General features: G+C 31.9%; 2 protein-coding genes across 4 annotated transcripts; both read left to right on the top strand.

Moving 5' to 3' along the window:
* The first annotated feature begins 489 nt into the window (after window positions 1–489).
* On the top strand, window positions 490–6,788 carry LOC114933889 (putative ATP-dependent RNA helicase DDX5). 3 transcript variants are annotated; one of them, XM_029306463.2, is made up of 8 exons: window positions 493–833; window positions 1,591–1,836; window positions 1,914–2,151; window positions 2,352–2,632; window positions 2,730–3,223; window positions 4,830–5,072; window positions 5,318–5,443; window positions 5,525–6,788. In XM_029306463.2, coding segments are annotated over exons 1-8 (1,755 nt in total). In that variant the 5' UTR covers window positions 493–831; the 3' UTR covers window positions 5,650–6,788. The 3 variants fall into 3 exon arrangements, 2 of the variants coding, with proteins under 2 accessions (XP_029162296.1, XP_029162295.1); XR_014926010.1 differs by lacking the exons at window positions 5,318–5,443; window positions 5,525–6,788 and adding an exon at window positions 3,799–4,400 and having other exon boundaries at window positions 490–833; window positions 4,830–4,892; XM_029306462.2 differs by having other exon boundaries at window positions 494–833; window positions 5,318–6,788.
* Window positions 6,789–11,523: 4,735 nt separating this feature from the next.
* On the top strand, window positions 11,524–17,292 carry LOC114933890 (uncharacterized). Its single transcript, XM_029306464.2, has 8 exons — window positions 11,524–11,627; window positions 11,705–11,911; window positions 12,117–13,324; window positions 13,582–13,641; window positions 15,606–15,836; window positions 16,360–16,536; window positions 16,659–16,822; window positions 16,958–17,292. Coding segments are annotated over exons 2-7 (1,827 nt in total). The 5' UTR covers window positions 11,524–11,627; window positions 11,705–11,909; the 3' UTR covers window positions 16,808–16,822; window positions 16,958–17,292.
* The last annotated feature ends 954 nt before the right edge of the window (window positions 17,293–18,246 follow it).

The following is an 18,246-nucleotide window of genomic DNA, read 5'->3' as shown; positions in this document are numbered from 1 at the left end:
TAATCAGCATCAACACGTCACCTGTCATATAACAGAGATAAAGATAAAAAAAAAACAAAGGGCAGTATTTATAGGTATATTTGCACGTGCGAATCATTTTATAGCAATAAATATAATAGTTCCTGGCATTTGAAGCCATTGAGATCTTTATTTGCGACATAAAAAATTCGTCAAGGTTATTTTTATTTTTTTTTTTACCTACACGTACCGTCAAGATCGAACTGTCCAATTTCCGTTCTACGTGCGCATTTGCATGAAAGTGTAAAAAAGAGCAATTTTGAAAAAAATTCTCATTTAATTTTTACATTTCAATATTATTTTCTGAATCCGATCCGATTATTTTGTTAGATTTACCGGCTTGGAAACGCGACTGTCGCGTCATCTGTCATCCGTTCCATCTGACAGATTCGTGCGTCATCGCGAATCTTCGCGAATCATCGCGAATATGGATTTCAGCCGGAAACGGATCACCCGCAGCGTGTTCGGCTGCAGAGGGGAAAGTGTCCGCGTATCACTCCGCCGCGGTCACCATGGAAACGGTTTACACGGAACTACTTGCGGAAGTTCCTCCGTTTTAATTTCGATCCGTCGATTTGCCGGTGGCGGGCGGACAAAACTCGATCGGGACGGCGAGAGTTTTTTTTTCGACGTGTAAAAATCGGTCGGCTTTGAAATTTTCCGAATCGCCAAGATCCAGCCTCGAGAGTCCCCGGTTTTTACGAACGATTCCAAATTCTGCCGTAGATACACGTCCAAGTCGAATCAGGTTCGACTGGAATCTTCTTCTCGTGGAATCGTCCTCTATTCGTAAGAAGATACTCGCGCTTTTCGATGTAAGTACACGATGACAATGTCGTACGAGGGACGAAATAATCGCTCTCGACAATCAGTAATCTTTTGGAACACCCGGGATGGTTATGAAATTCTTCGTAGATGAATATTGCCGCTGTGCGGTTATCTCGTTGCGAAATGTTAATCGATAACGGAAGCTCGTGTGTGATATTGACCGCTCGGAAATTGATATTTTCTTGCTTGTCCGATCGCGACATGCGGATCGAATTTTTCTCGTTGAATTTTCGTGATTTGTTCGCAGAAAAATGCGCGTTTACATTTTATTTTCATTGAGAGATCCATGACTGCCTTCGAAAATGGAATATCCTATCTATAAAAAGGATATTAAATGAAATTACATTGTTTTTTATGACAATAGAAATTTCTTGATAAAATAATCTTTATATTTTCTTCTTTAATATTTTATAAAAATCAATCTCAATTGATTTACCTTTTAACAGTTTGTACATAATAATCAGGCAGTTTTTAATATAGATGCCACATATTTTAATACAGACTCTAATTTAGTCTGTAATAAAAAATAAGGCATACATGGAAATTATTATACTTATGTAAATTATATTCAAAGTATTGTCTGTGCTTGATGCTAAGATGGTTTGAATGATTAGAGCTTACAAACTGAAATTTTTATCAACTTATTTTTTTAAATTTAGTTAAAGAAACCTATGATTTATTGAATATAGACTTTATTACATATTTTTATCAAAAATAGTTTTCTAAAAGCATACATATGTTCAGGTTTAATCGTGATCGGGATCAGAGCAGAGGCCGTCGTGGTGGCACTAGCAGAGGAGGCAGCGATAATGGACGTGGACAGATTGCTAGCAGATTTCCAACACTCGGCAGGGGAAGTGCTAGTAATGTACGAGGTGGATTAAAGGGAAAGCAACCTGGTGGTGGTTTAAGGAAAGTGAACTGGGATCTTCGTACTTTAGAACCATTACGCAAAGATTTTTATATAGAGCATTCTGCGGTCAGAAATAGGTATTTTAATTTTAAATAATTTGTATGTAATAAATACACAATATGTGCATATGTTGAATTTAAAATTTTTAATTTAGGTCTAATGAAGAAGTTAATCAATTTCGTAAGACTGCAGAAATAACTGTAAAAGGAGAAAATGTTCCTAATCCTGTACAATACTTTGAAGAGGGAAATTTTCCACCCTATGTAATGGAGAGTATTCGTAGACAAGGATACTCACAGCCTACTCCAATTCAAGCGCAAGGTTGGCCTATTGCTCTCAGTGGTAGAGATCTTGTTGGAATTGCTCAAACTGGTTCCGGAAAGACACTTGGAGTAAGTAGAATAAAAATTTGTTTTCTAACAATTTTAAGTCTATCTAATAAATCTTAGAAAATGTAAACAATTTTATTGTTCTTATATTTTTTATATATCTAATAGTAAATATCTTTACAGCAAATAGCTTCATAACATTGATTTTATATAATTTGAATAAATAAAAAATATATATGTAGAATATTAAACATTTTTTTCAGTACATTTTACCTGCAATTGTGCATATCATACATCAACCACGCTTAACCAATGGAGATGGTCCAATTGTCTTGGTCTTAGCTCCAACTAGAGAATTAGCTCAACAAATTCAAGAAGTAGCTAATTGCTTTGGAGAAACTGCAGCTGTTAGAAACACATGTATTTTTGGTGGTGCGCCAAAAGGACCACAAGCACATGATTTGGAGAGAGGCATTGAGATATGCATTGCTACTCCAGGTAGACTTATAGATTTCTTAGAGAGAGGGACTACAAATTTACGTAGGTATGTATATAATTTTAAATTTTAATGATTTATATATATTCTGATAGATTATTAGAAAAATACAATTATTTAAATATCATTTTACTTTATTTGTCAGATGTACGTATCTAGTGCTTGATGAAGCAGATCGTATGTTAGACATGGGATTTGAACCTCAGATACGAAAAATAATTGAGCAGATACGTCCCGACAGACAAGTTTTAATGTGGTCAGCGACGTGGCCTAAAGAAGTGCGTGCTCTTGCGGAGGATTTCTTGACGGACTATGTTCATCTTAATATCGGCTCTTTGACTCTATCGGCCAATCACAATATCACTCAGATCATCGACGTTTGTCAGGAGTATGAGAAAGACTCGAAGTTGTATAGATTGCTTCAAGAAATTGGTACTGAAAAAGAAAATAAAACTATTATATTTGTGGAGACTAAACGTAAAGTGGACGATATCACGAGAAATATTAGACGTGAAGGATGGCAAGCCCTGAGTATTCACGGTGACAAAAATCAACAGGAAAGAGATCACGTGTTACAAGAATTCCGGAGTGGAAGAGCACCGATATTGGTTGCGACCGATGTAGCTGCTAGAGGTTTGGGTAAGTGAACTCTATTTATTCGGCTATACTTTAGTGTAGGTTGCATTAGAGGAATTACGGTTAAACTGGGTATTGGCAACACTTATTGGATTAGCCGGTGATGCGTTGTTAGAGTGAGGCTAGCCGACAGCTGTGTGTATGTAGCAGTGTGTGATGCATTGGAACTTTTTATTATTATTAACTTTGAAATATTTATAACATTTTTTATATGGTTTTATATGCCTTTCTACATACAATATTTTATTCTGTAATTATGTATATTTTAAACAATCTCTTCCTGTTTATTAACTTATTTTTTTCTTATTATTTTTATTTTTTAAATTTATTTTTATTTTTTAATGTTGTAATTATTTTTTTTAACAAATCTATATTTCTTATTATTGTTCAAAAATTAAAAAAATATTTTCTATATATCTCTATATTTAATTTATAACTGTGAACTACTCATATTTTTTTCTATATGTTAGCTTCAATGTTGAAAGAATTTTAATATTTTGATATAATAATATATATAAGAACAGGTTCTAAAAAATGCACACAAGCTACCACTAAGTCTGTCTGCTTTTCTTTTTCAGAGGCACAGAGTACCCTAATTCAACGCGGTGTACTGCCAGTATTGGGCAGACACAGTGACTATTTTATTTTCCTGTGCTTATATTTTACAATTTCCAAGGATAGATTCATGTATAATTTAATTTCTATTTTAATTTTCTCATCATTGCAGAATAGCAAAATAAACTCTATAATAGCATACATCATATGACATTTAATACACATTAAATGACATATGACAGTTAAAAATGTATTGTGTTTAAATATTATTTCCTGCAATGAGAGATATTAAAAGACCAAATGATTTTCTTTTGCATACATAAAATGATTTTAAATATACAAACACAATTTATATAATTGTGATTACTTGAAAAGTGCAATTACTAAATTATTCAAGTGCCTCTTAACTGCCCAAATTTAAAGAATTGTCATACAATGCCAATCAAAACTAATGCACTCAGGCTTAAACCCTAAATTGCTGCCTCTATCCCAAACCAGACACAACCGCTGTGTCTGTCTAATCTCTAGGCAACCAATATTTTACCATAAGAAAGCAACCAGAATTGCCCCACACTTTAAAAACAAACAGGGTCGTTCTTGCTGATTTCACATCGGAATTTTTAAGGTAGGTGGCTAAAAAATCTATTTTATTGACTAAATTGTTAGGCAAAAATTCATATCAATAATATTTAATTAAAATAACATTATACTTTTTATATATCTTAATAGAAACACTTAATTATTTCATATGTAAAAATACATTTTTTATTATAAACATTATATCTCTTTTTTTTCTTATTTTATTTTCCAACAACTTTCTAATAATATCTATTCATGTATACAAACACCATAAACGTTGATAAACTTTTATGTACAATTGATAATATTATGATATAAATAATATGTAAATTTATATGCTCATCAACAAAGAATTAAAATATATTTTTTATTTGAGAAATATATGTTTTATACATTATATAGCAAAAAGTATATCGTATAAAATCATTGTTTATTTATATCGTCAATTCTGATATTTTCTATGACATTTTCACAGACGTGGATGATGTGAAATACGTGATAAATTTCGATTATCCATCCTCATCGGAAGACTACATACATAGAATCGGTCGAACCGGACGTAGACGACAAACTGGAACGGCATATGCTTTTTTTACGAGCCACAATATGAAGCACGCCGGAGATTTGATAGAAGTGTTACGAGAAGCTGGACAGAATGTTAATCCACGTCTCAGTGAAATGGCAGAAATGGCCAAGGCTGGAAATTTCAGCGGCAGAGGTATGTTTCTATAATAAAATTAAATTTCTCTATCCTAAAAAAAGACATTTTAAATTTTCTCGCATTTACCGTGCCACTATACGAAATTATACATTAATTTATATATAATATCTGTATATTTTGTTCCAAGTATGTATTATTAGAATAAAAGACTCAAAAAGAACTGAAGAATTGAGGGAAAAATCTAAAATAGAGAAATTTAATTATATATTTACTAATCAATTTCATATCTACATTATTATAAGGTGCAAAACGTTTCGGCACTTCTGCTGGTAATGGGACTGAAAGAGGTAATAGTCGGAGAGGAAATAACGATGCTAGAGGAAGAGGAGGTACTTCGACAAGAGGAAGAGGTTCTTCTCGTGGTGGAAGTGCTTATCAATCTTCTTCGACTGTTTATACAGGGTCGGATTATAATAATTATAGCAGTATGAAACAAAGCTCTTCTTTAGGTCAGCAAAGCATGGCATATGGATATACCACGCAGAGAAGCTATGGACAGGGAAGTGTGCCTCAAAATTATGGGGGTGGCGATAACTATGGAAACAGTTATCCATACAGAAGCACAACTTATTAATTTCTTATATGATCAATAATATGTAATAATCTTTTCGATGATGTTTAAAATGTGTCATGTTTAGTTATAGTGAATTTGTTTGGATGCACAGATTAAGGTCTGACATAAAAGTTATAAGTAATTAAGAAAAATGCAAAAAACAAGGAATAATAAATTACATAGCATAAAGAAAAACATTGATATGATAGTGTATATCACACTATATTATCAAGTGAATAATAGTCGATTAATGTTTGTAAGTCGACAATTTATTTGTCAATTTATATGTTTAATAATGTATTTGTTGCATATAGTGAGTCCATCCATTTACATATTTAACACAATCAGTAAAGCTAAAGAAAGCTTTGAATTTTTTGCCGATTTTAATGCATTTACAGCTAACTTTACAAATTAACATATTTAATAAGAATGAGTTCCTATATAATATTAAGATGCAATGACTCAAAAGTCAAAATCGTAATTTTTTCTTTGTTTAAATTATTATATATTTTATTTTACATATGCAATAAATATGAAAATTTTATTTATAAATTTTATGAAAAGTTAGACAAAATTATTACAAGTAATATATGTATTATTACATATTATATTAACCTTGTTTATAACTATTATACTTTATTGAATGATCTTAATGAATAAGTAATCATTTTATTATATGCAACATATAATAAAATGTAGAGAAAGTTGTGCAAGTTAAAGATGTTTGCGTCACATACAATTGTATGCAATATTTGACCAAAGATGTTAATATTTTATAAAGTAATTTAATGTTAAAATTGTAAAGTATTCTTTACTGTTACTACTTTCATATTTTATTGTTATATGTTTTGCTATTACTACTTTGCAACAAATTCCTTGGCAATTTATTTTCTGCTTAGAAAATGAAGATTAAAAATTATTAATCTTATTTTATTTTTACAGCTTGGTAATATTATTAAAATTTTATTTTAATTGCTTATTTAAAGTCTCGAATAAAAATAAAAGTTTAATTAGGTTTTTTTTAGTATCGATATTAAACAGCTGCCAATTGTTATATGCTGTTAAAATATGGCTAAGGAAGTGTGATAAAAATTTGTCAACAAATCTGTGGAAAGAAAGGTGATCGATACTATGCATATATAAATATTAATTTCTTTTAATGGCGTTGTGATGATTTAATCTTGTAGCAAATTTGATTGGATGTACTAGTAAGCATGATAGATGCTAAAGACTATTATAAATAAAGTAATATAAGATGTATTAGTATGGAGTGTAATTTATAATTATAGCAAATGCTTAATTTAAATTATCATAAAAATACATATTGGACATATTATCATGATTATTTGTATTTGTTTTTATACTTGACTAAATTAATGCATAGAAGGTTTTGTAATCTGTATCAGTAAGCACTAATATATGCAATCAAATTTGCTATTTGATAATTGACTGAAAAAATGATTGTTTTTAATTATTTGTGATATTAGAGATTGCCAACTGTTTTTAATAACTGTGATATTATTAGTATATTATTTAATGAGAAATTGCTGGATCTTATCACAGAAAGAATATGTATTATTTGTTACACAGTTCTATGTTACAGGATTAATAAAATTAATTTTCACTTTCCTGGAGAAATATGCAGAATTTTCCCTTGCATCCACAGCATAAAATTACATTATTTTATTAATTCTAGACATTTTAACTAGCTAAATTTTAATAAGTTGTACTTATTAACTACTATTAAAAATTCATTGTTATAATTTGTATAATTTGTATAGGAATATACATATAAACACAGGTTTGATTCAAGCACATTTTCTATTGTATATATATTTTTTTCTTCATATATTTTCTATATAATATAATAATTATAAAATATTATATATATATATATTAATTTAATTTTGTCCTACAATGAATTTATACTGTAGAACAATTTTTCTCTATTTTGAAATTTGAATATAAAAAAGGATATGCGCAGTACACGCTTGAACATCCATTTCCGTCCACGAGATGCGCGCGCATAAAGAAGAAAGTTTCCTCTACAGACACATCTGTGCCTGATTTTCAAACCGTAGCACCACAGATTAATAGACAGATCGCCAAAGGCCTGCCTAAAGAATAGACCGCCATCTTCGTGCGATAGACTTTGCCCCTTACCGACACACTTTGCCCCTGGTTCGAGTCCGTGCTAAATTTCGTAGACTTGAACCAAAAGACTTTGCCCCTGGTTCGAGTCCGTGCTAAATTTCGTAGACTCGACCAAAAGACTTTGCCCCTGGTGCAAGTCCAGGTTAAATTCGTTTGACATTACCAACAGACTTTGCCCCTGGTGCGAATCCAGGCTAATTGATCATGAGACCAATTTGAGAGATTTGGCCCCCGTTGTGTGTGTGTGTGTGTGTGTGTGAGAGAGAGAGAGAGAGAGAGAGAGAGAGAAAGAGAAAGAGAATATTTTACATATGCATATATATATATATATATATATATATATATATATATATAAAATTTATTAAATATAAAAAATATATTTTTTACACATAAAATGTTTTTTTATTGAAATAATCACGATTTTAAATGTGATATAACACAGTGTTCAAAAATTTTTAATTAAATTTTATTAAAGAAAATTACTTGAAATTTTTTACATTAAGAATTTAAAGGCTCCTTATTCTCTTGTAGAAATTTATCACTATGCCAATTAATCACTTATTTCGAGTATTTAAAATACTATAATATACAGTAATTTAAGTATTCGAAATAAAAGTGATTAATTACTCGAAATAAAATTGATAAATTGGCGTTACTAGTAATAAATTTCTATAAGGGTTGAAATAAAGTATAAGAGATAAATAGGCTATATGTGAGCCGTATGCGAAATGTGAGATGTAAGACGCATATTGAAATTTAATTTTTTTATATAACTTTCAAAAATGTACACGAGGTACAAAAAATTAGCTTGGACATTTGTAAGACTTAAAATTGGGATTAATTCTCAATTCTATTAATTAAATTTCGATATAACACACCTTACATCCGCGCACGGCTCACATATAGCCCATTTATTAGTGCAATTTTTAAGTTCCTTATTTTTCAAAGTTCACCTTTTTACGTTATCAAATATTTTTGGTACGTTTTCAAGAATTTTATATTTTTACTTACCGCAGTTTCTTATCCAAATGTAAAATCTTTTATCGCAGTCTATAAAAAATTGAAACAATTTACAATTTTATGATATAATATTATTATTATTACAATTTCTATATATATGCACATCTGTCAAATATCGTGATTTATTTCACATTATTATTATCTATTTTAATAAAAAAAAAAAAAAAAAAACACTTGCAACAATCAAAAATAAACCGCCTGCCGCGAACGGAAAATGCCAAGAAAGCACGCAATTTCCGCGAATCTCGTAATTTTTTTGAAGAATCAACAATTTCAATGAAATTGTAAATTCTTCAAATCACTGCACAAGTATAATTCACAATAATAATTTTCAGTAACTACGATAAAAAATCGTATACTGAAAACCGCAAACGAAAGTGCAATGGAAGTAAGAGTAAAGTCTGTGATAAAATTAATTGGCAATAGAAAATTAATAATTTTCAAATAGAAAAATTTTGAAATTACCGAGGATTTACAAATAATAAAGTAAAAATATTAAATAATTTATGTTTTCGAATTTTGCTCGCGGAGAGGATCTTTAAAACAAGATTTTTAGAAGAGAGGACCTTTAAAATATAAACAGGCAAAAACGTTGAAAAAATTAAAGCGCGCGTTTAAACAGATAAACGCAATGAAATAGATACGCAATTGTTTTTACTTATCGCTGTAAGCTCACAAGCTTCTGACGTGCTATACACTTTTATATAATATATACAGGGTGTCCGGTAACTAACGGACCAATGATTAAGGGCGGATTCTCTGGCCAATTTGGAGACGATTTTTCCTTAGCAAAAATGTAGAGAAGTCAATAATTTTCGAGTTATAAGCGATTGAAAAAAATAGGTTTTTTGAAAACTAAACGTTTTGGAGTTAAAAGTCTAACATAATTACATTCTTCAGTTAATTTCAGGTAGAGTTTACTATAATAAAATTTTAATTTAAGGCTTAGTTATAAAGATATATAATGACAAAGATTGGAAAGTTGTAAAAAATGATGACCTTTTTCGACATTTTCGCTGAAGAAAAATCGTTCCCAAATTGACCAAAGAATCCATTTGTAATCATTGGTCTGTTAGTTACCGGACACCCTGTATATTGGACACGAGTTTCGTTTGTTTCAGATTCTCGAGAGTTGAAGTAGGAACATACGAGTATCATATATCGTTTGTGACTTGCCGAATGAAAGCAAGACAGAGAGCGAACGAGATGATGAGCTTAATAGCTCATAATGTTATAAATAAATAAATAAAAAATTATAACTTGACCTACTAGTTATTGAATCTTTTTTTAATAAAATGTTTCATTATTATTATCATCTAAGTCTAAGTCGTTTAATTACTTTTTAGTTTTTTAATAATTAATTTAATTTATTCTAGTCATTTTTATATGAGAAAAATAATATCACGTATACGTTTTATAATGAATTAATATATTTCGGGAACCGAATTATATATTCTTAATAATATTAAAGTGTTTAAAAATTATATTTGACTTTTAATTTTAATTATTTTTTAGCAAAGAGTTTCGAAATCTCTTACACACATAATGGGGATTTTTTTCATCCATATATTCGCAATTTAGTATATATGTTAATTATTAATTTTAATAAAATAAAAATTAAAATTAAAGGTCAAATATAATTTTTAAACACAAATATATTAAATTAATTATAAAACGTATACCCATGATAGTATTTTTCTCGTACGAAAATAATTAGAGTAAATTAAATTAATCATAAAAGATTAAAAATTAATTAAAGAATTTAAACTTATATTTTATATAATAATAATAAAACATTTTATTACGTCAAACCGTCGTGAAATAATTAAATAAAATTTGCTAGTTACGTCGAAGTCAAGTTTTCTAAGCTTATAAAACATTTTATTAAAAAACAGATTCAATAAATATAAGTACATGTTATATGTATACTTATATTTATTGAATCTGTTTTTTTTATAAAATGTTTTATTATTATCATATAAAATATAAATTATTTAATTATTTTTTTATTTTTTTATGAGTAATTTAATTTATTCTAGTTATTTTTGTACGAGAAAAATACTATCACGGGTATACGTTTTATAACAAATTAAATATATTTATGTTCAAAAATTATATTTGACCTTTAATTTTAATTTTGTATTTTATTAAAATTAATAATTAACATATATACTTAATTGCGAATTATATGGATGAACAAAATCCCTATTATGTGTGTAAGAGATTTCGGAACTCTTTGCTAAAATAATTAAAATTAAAAGTCAAATATAATTTTTGAACACTTTTATATTATTAAAAATATATAATTCGACTCTCGAAATATATTAATTCATTATAAAACGTATACGTATTAGTATTTTTCACATATTGAAATGATTAGAATAAATTAAATTAATTATTAAAAAACTAAAAATTAATTAAACGACTTAGACTTAGATGATAATAATAATGAAACATTTATTAAAAAATAATTATAATAGGTCAGGTTAATATTTTATTTATTTATTTATTTATAACATCATAAAATTCTGTCCTTTCCGAAATACGCGAACGCTACGAAAAGATAAATCTCGTACATGCCGCCGGACGAGTTCATGAGCATGAGACGCTCTTATCTTGGGAACGTATTAATAGTTACTGCATTGACCACTACTACAATATGGCGCTGAAATCAGTGAGAAATGCTGGTCTCTCCTTCATCCAGACCTTTGGCGATCTGTCTATTAATCTGTGGTAGCACGCACATAACCCATTTCTAGTTTCTTGTATTTTTTATTATTTATCGATGTGTTTGAGACGATAATCGACTCTCCCATCATAATACTGTAAGAGAAGGAAAAAAAAATTGGCGATTAATCGCGCGAAATATTTTTTTCTCCACATTTATGTCCCACAATTTCAGTGCGCGGAGGGACTATTTTCTCGAGTCGGTTGCCATGACGCCGCTGTGACGTCAAACATCCTGTTCTCACCGTTCTCGCTCTCTTTAGCCAAGGGCCACGGCACGAAGTAAATCAATCATCATTGGCTCGGATCGCATTTCAGACTGTTCTAAGGAAACAACGAGAAATCTATACGGAAGATAGCGGCACATTTTTCCCGCTCTAATGTAAGTAACTAAATCAACTGGATTAATCGAGATTCTCCTCATTTTCCGTTCAATTGTCATTGAACTTTTCGCGACGTGCGCTCGGTTAGCTCCGTGCGCCATTTTGCGAATAGCGGGACCTCGTTGTCTTTTCGCGGTTCGAGGAAATTTTAATTGAATTAACGAGCGATCGAATTGATGATTATTTTCGTCTTTTTGGAAAAAGGGCGTACGGCGAGAGAGAACGTTCTGACAGGAGAGGCGGTGCACGAGGCGGTGGAAATCGATTTGGCGGACGCGATGGCGGCGGAGGTGGAGGTGGCAGCAGGTTTAGTAGCGGAAACCGCGACAGCAGTTTCGGCAACAACAATTTTAAGAACCGGCAGCCCGGGGAGCGTCTACGCAAGCCGCGATGGGACATGAGTACTCTCCCGCAGTTCAGGAAGGACTTTTATCAGCCGCATCCCAACGTTATGGGACGAGGTATCCACGCGGTCGAGTCTTACCGTTCTGGTAAGGAGATCACGGTGAAAGGAGCGAACGTGCCGGGCCCCAACATGTACTTCGAGGAAGGCGGTTTTCCGGACTACGTTCTCAACGAGATCCGGAGACAGGGATTCGGCGAGCCGACAGCTATTCAGGCCCAAGGCTGGCCTATCGCTCTTTCAGGTCGCGATATGGTCGGTATAGCGCAGACGGGTTCGGGAAAGACCCTGGCGTATATCCTGCCGGCGATCGTGCATATAAATCATCAGCCGAGACTCAGCAGAAACGACGGACCGATCGCTTTGATTCTGGCACCGACCAGAGAGCTGGCGCAGCAGATTCAGCAAGTAGCGTCAGACTTCGGCATGTCTTCGCAAGTGCGAAACACGTGTATCTTCGGTGGAGCTCCGAAGGGTCCGCAGGCACGTGATTTGGAACGTGGCGTGGAAATTTGCATCGCCACGCCTGGGCGTCTTATAGACTTTTTGGAACGTGGTACCACGAATCTACGTAGATGTACGTATCTGGTTCTCGACGAGGCCGATAGGATGCTAGATATGGGCTTCGAGCCGCAAATTAGGAAAATTGTAGAACAAATACGTCCCGACCGTCAGACCCTCATGTGGTCGGCGACGTGGCCGAAGGAGGTGCGTAATCTCGCGGAGGAGTTCTTAACGGATTACATACAAATCAACATTGGCTCTCTACAATTAGCCGCTAATCATAATATTTTGCAAATCGTGGATGTGTGCGAGGAATACGAGAAGGAAAGTAAATTAATGAAACTTTTGGAAGAAATTTCAAACGAACCAGAAAATAAGACTATAATATTCGTGGAAACTAAAAGGAAGGTGGATGATATAACAAGAGCTATTAATAGATACGGATGGCAAGCAATTGGCATTCACGGAGATAAAAGCCAACAAGAAAGAGATTATGTATTAAATCGTGAGTGCTATTGTTATAATTATTTAATATATTAAAAGCTAAAACTATTTTTTACTTGTAAATATTATTTAAAATTTTATCTTAAATTTAACATTGCCAATATATTTGAAATATATTTCATCATTTAAGATCGTGCAATGTATTTCATATTTTTTGAAAAAGGAACTAATTATCTTACATTTAGCTTTTATATTAAATTATTTTTATTACTTTTGAGAGCTGTAATATGCTTTGTTATACGAGAGTTATTGTTTCAGAGTTCCGGAATAGCAGGTCTGCCATCTTAGTGGCTACGGATGTGGCAGCAAGAGGTCTAGGTAAGAATTTATAGATAAATAGATATGATGTAAGGGTCAGGCTGCGATGGTTATTTCACAATTGTGAAAATCATGATATTGATATTGTAATGTGGCAACGGATAACGGCATGTGCCAGACTGATTGACGTTACTTTTTTTTTTTTTTTACACAAGTGTGGTTGGAGATAATTCAATTACTCTTAAGGAATTTCAGGAGTGAGTTAAATGCCCCATTTTGATTTCACCATCAATATCCTTTTGTTTTGTTGATTTTATTAGCTAATTATTTCTTTCTGCCGAATAATTAATAGAGTGCGCATTCGAGCGCACCCAAGTAATTAACATTGTCTTTTCAGCGATACGAAATAACGAAGGAATAAGTTTTAATTATTCTGTTAAATTCTCTAAGTCTTCTTCTATTAATTAGGTTAATTATTATAAGCGGATTTTGACGTTCTTTTAATATTTTCGCACATGTACAAATTTGATTACTTGATACATGATGTATCTTAAGCGATGCACGTGCGTGTATAAATAAAATGTAACAAATAAAAAATAAAATAAAAAGAACGTCAAAATATTTCAGCTTTAAGAGTAAGAGGGCCAGGTAAGCGGTTTGTGTGTAGCCAGGTTTATCTCTTCCGATTTTGTACTCTCAGATCGAAACAAGTCTTGTCAGTCTGGTATTAACGTGCTGTTCTATGTGTTTTCAGAGGCACATGCGAGTCTGGAGTCTTAGAACTCTGCAGCTAGCTTTGGAAAATGTAATTGAACGGGGCGTGACTGCTGGTCGCCACCCCCTCGCAACAAGCTAACGCTGTGCCTCGGCCACCTTGCCACTCGAAAAACACTCTCACTCTGTACCTGCTATGGTCCAAAGTATGGAAAGTAATGTGGTGTTAGGACGTTTGAGCGCGCGCATGTGAAAACACGGGGAAGAAAGAAAATATTATCGGTTTACATTCGTTAGATTGCATCAAGTCGCGCTCTGCATTAATTGTGATAATTATTCTAAACAGTTTATTAATGTATCGCAAGAATTATTCGACATAAGCGTGGACAACTCTTATTAACGTACGTTCACTTTGCTAAGTTCTTCTATATGTTTACATTATTTATTAATTTGGATCGTGTCGCGCGCGAAAATTGTATGACTTAGGACTTAATTGAATTAAGGCGGAATAGAATGATCACTAATATATAATAATTATGAAATTGAAGTGAGAAAGTTCACAATATTGTGGTGCGTTATTCTTGATGCTTAATTATTCGATGGGAGTACATGTGGGGGTTGAGTGGAGAACGCAAGATGCTCACTTGGTGTTCCAACCTCTTCACCGAAGCAATGTACAAGGACCAAATTTCGAAATAGCCAGCACAGATCCATACTTTGGTGCGGGAGAGAAGGGTGTAATGTTGCCTCTAAGAATAAAAATGTAGAGCTCGCTAATACGTGAAGCGAGAATTCCATGAGAACCATCTGAGCTCTGATTCCTCTACATTTCCAAAAAATGTATTTACATTTCCAGCTTTAGTCACAAACAGGTAATTAACATGCAGACTTGCTCTTTGTGGTCAACTTGAGTGTTGTATGCAAATTGCTAATGGAACTAAAGTTATTTTATCGCATCTTTGCGGAACAGTATCATCTATTTAAGGTAATCTTTATATATGTATATATTTTTTTCTTAATGTTTGAATATCATTTGGAAATGTTTGTTCAAAAGCATTGCTGAAGAAGGCAAGAATAAGGGTGATGAATATTTGTTTTATCACCTTGTATATTATTTTATAATAGCAATTGTTTCAACATTTGATGCAAAAATAATTGAAATAATTTTAAGATTCAAGATTCTTTAATTCCATTAGTAAAAGGCAACGTTCTGGTAAAATGCTTGAATGAATTCGCTTTATAAGTTAATTGAACCACAAAGAAACAAGCGTCTTCTGTGTGCCGCGATTTTAATTCACCGTATCTCACAGATGTCGAGGATGTCAAATTTGTGATAAACTTGGACTATCCGTCCAACTCTGAGGACTATGTGCACCGTATCGGACGTACGGGTCGCTCGCAGCGTACAGGAACCGCATACGCCTTTTTCACGCCTGCAAATGCGCACAAGGCTAGTGACTTGATACAAGTTCTAGAAGAGGCTAAGCAAGTAGTCAATCCGAAATTATATGAATTATCCAGGAATCCTTCGGTTTATAAGAGTAAGTGTTATTCACACACATTCTTTTAAGATTTTACGTTTTTCTTTTCTCCCTTTATATTTGAAATATATCATTAATATTGATATTACAATTAAAAAATTATATTGTGAAATTCACAGTGTATACTCCCTTAAAAATCTGATATTCTCAGGAAATTTTGTAATTTTTATTCTTATTTAGCACTTAAGGAACATATGTCTAACATATCTTGATAATATTTCAGTTTTTATTAAAATTTTATGTGATTTCTTTTCATTGACAATCTCTTTTTAATATTAAGATCTTACATAAATTCATAGAAAATTCAATTCAAAGTTCAATTTTTTAATAGGTAATATTTAAATAAATTAGTATTCCTTAAGATGTTCATCATAAGTTATCTTTTTGTTTTATGTATTTATTTATATCAGAGAATTCTCAAGGAATTTTTTTTACAAAAATTTGTGATCACCCTGGAAAATAATAAAAAAATACATATATAAATTTTCTTCATCATTTCTTATATGTATTAATTTATGATTAGGAGGACGATATGGTGGTCGTAGTGGAGGTGGGGGCGGCGGACGAGGATCCGGAGGCCGCGGTGGCGGTTCACGAGGTTCTCGCGGGGGCCGTGATGCAGGAGATAGAGGAAGATTCGATCGTTCTTCCGGTGGCGGCACGAATGATCGTGCCAACAAATGGACCGGAAGCAGCAGTGGTAAGTTAAAAAAAAGTCCTTGACCAATATGTTGCTTGTCATGTATCCGTTATATTCACATTAAATTATATAGATTGTGATAAAATACGCTGTAACTTATAAATGGTGTTTGTTTCACGTAGGTGGTATGAGCGGAGCTAGCTATGGAAGCAGTAAATCGTTTCCCCAAAATAATTTTGGAAATAGCACCTCAGGCAGTAGCTCCAACAGCTACAGCCAGAATAATAGTGGATACGGCGGAGGAAGTTATAGGCAACAAAATGGCTATTGATTTTAATGATAATAAGTAAGTATTTATAATATAGCAAAAAAAAAGAGAAAGTAGAGATAAAAATTATAAAACTAGAAAAGAATTTATTATCCTGAGGACAATAAATTTCATATTTGTCTATCTCTATATCATCTTTTTCGTTTGTAACAGAATGTTGCAGAGGCTCCAGGGAATAATAGCAATCGGCGACGCAAGTCTGATGTAAGCCGACATGCCCAGAGTCGCCCAAAATCGTTCCGAAAGATTTACATACATTCTCATGAGCATTCACCTTTTTCCTTTCCTAATACACGTAAGATCTCCATTAGCTTATTTAATTAACATTGCAATTAGTTATAAAAATCACGTTTAGGATAGTTCTTTAATATATAGGCGGTCAATTACATTGTGTAATTGTCACCGATTAATGTAGTATTAAAAAAATTCAATCGGCTTGTTGCTGTACATTCAATAAAATAGTATAAAAATGATACTGAAGAAAAGTATTGAAACTTGCGTTATTGAAACTCTTCAAGTAAATAATAATTTTTTTTTTTTTACCTTGACGTGTCTTTGGGGCACTTTCCTATTTTTACATAAAAAATCCAATATATATAACAATATTTCTTTTAAGTGAAGTAAAAGAAAAAATTTTGAATTTTTTGTAAGAAAATACGAAACCATATAAATCTTAAAAACAAATAATATGATAATATTCTGAGATAATTTAGAGTTTTTTATAATCTGTTTACATGTAGCACTAAAATTGCATTAATTTATCTCTTATGAAATTTATATTTATATTAATATTTTTTAGAGATTTAATTTTGAATATAAAATTTTGAATATAAAAATATGTCGTGAATGCTAAATCGTTTAAGAACGATTATTCACTCGATACATAAGTATATGCAACGACATTTTAACAAGTTTACGTATAAGATGGATGAGTCACACATGAATGCAGATAACGTGTAATTGTAGATCTACCATGAAGTACTCTCTTATCTAAAACGCCACTTAAAATATATTGCTAATAATTCTATTATGTCATTATCAAGAATAATTAATCGTTATCCAGTGTCAAGAAAGACAGTCTTCATTCATTGGTTGGTCTGACTTATCAAGAATCATACGATCCGGTCAGAGTTTGCGATTTCTCGCATATGTTTAGTCGAGTGCGTGTGTGTGTCTTATCATTTATGAGTAAGACATTTGTTATGTCTACTTATGTCTACTATGTTGCCTACATTTCCCCGATAATCGATTACAGCTATTTTCCGCAAATGTGTTCATACTATATATATAGACTCCACGTGTTCAAACAAAATTGTTAAATAGACAAAATTTAAAATTCTTTATAATAGTAGGAACACAAAAAATGCAACTGCCAATTTTTATTTGACATTGGATTTTAAATAACATTGGATTTTTCAGCTATTCTGTTTGTAATCTAATTC

This window comes from Nylanderia fulva, unplaced genomic scaffold (assembly GCF_048542155.1).
Source record: "Nylanderia fulva isolate GAGA-0341 unplaced genomic scaffold, ASM4854215v1 Scaffold66, whole genome shotgun sequence".
NCBI lineage: Eukaryota > Metazoa > Arthropoda > Insecta > Hymenoptera > Formicidae > Nylanderia > Nylanderia fulva.
Note: the sequence above shows the minus strand (reverse complement) of the source record. Positions and strands in the feature narration are given on the sequence as shown.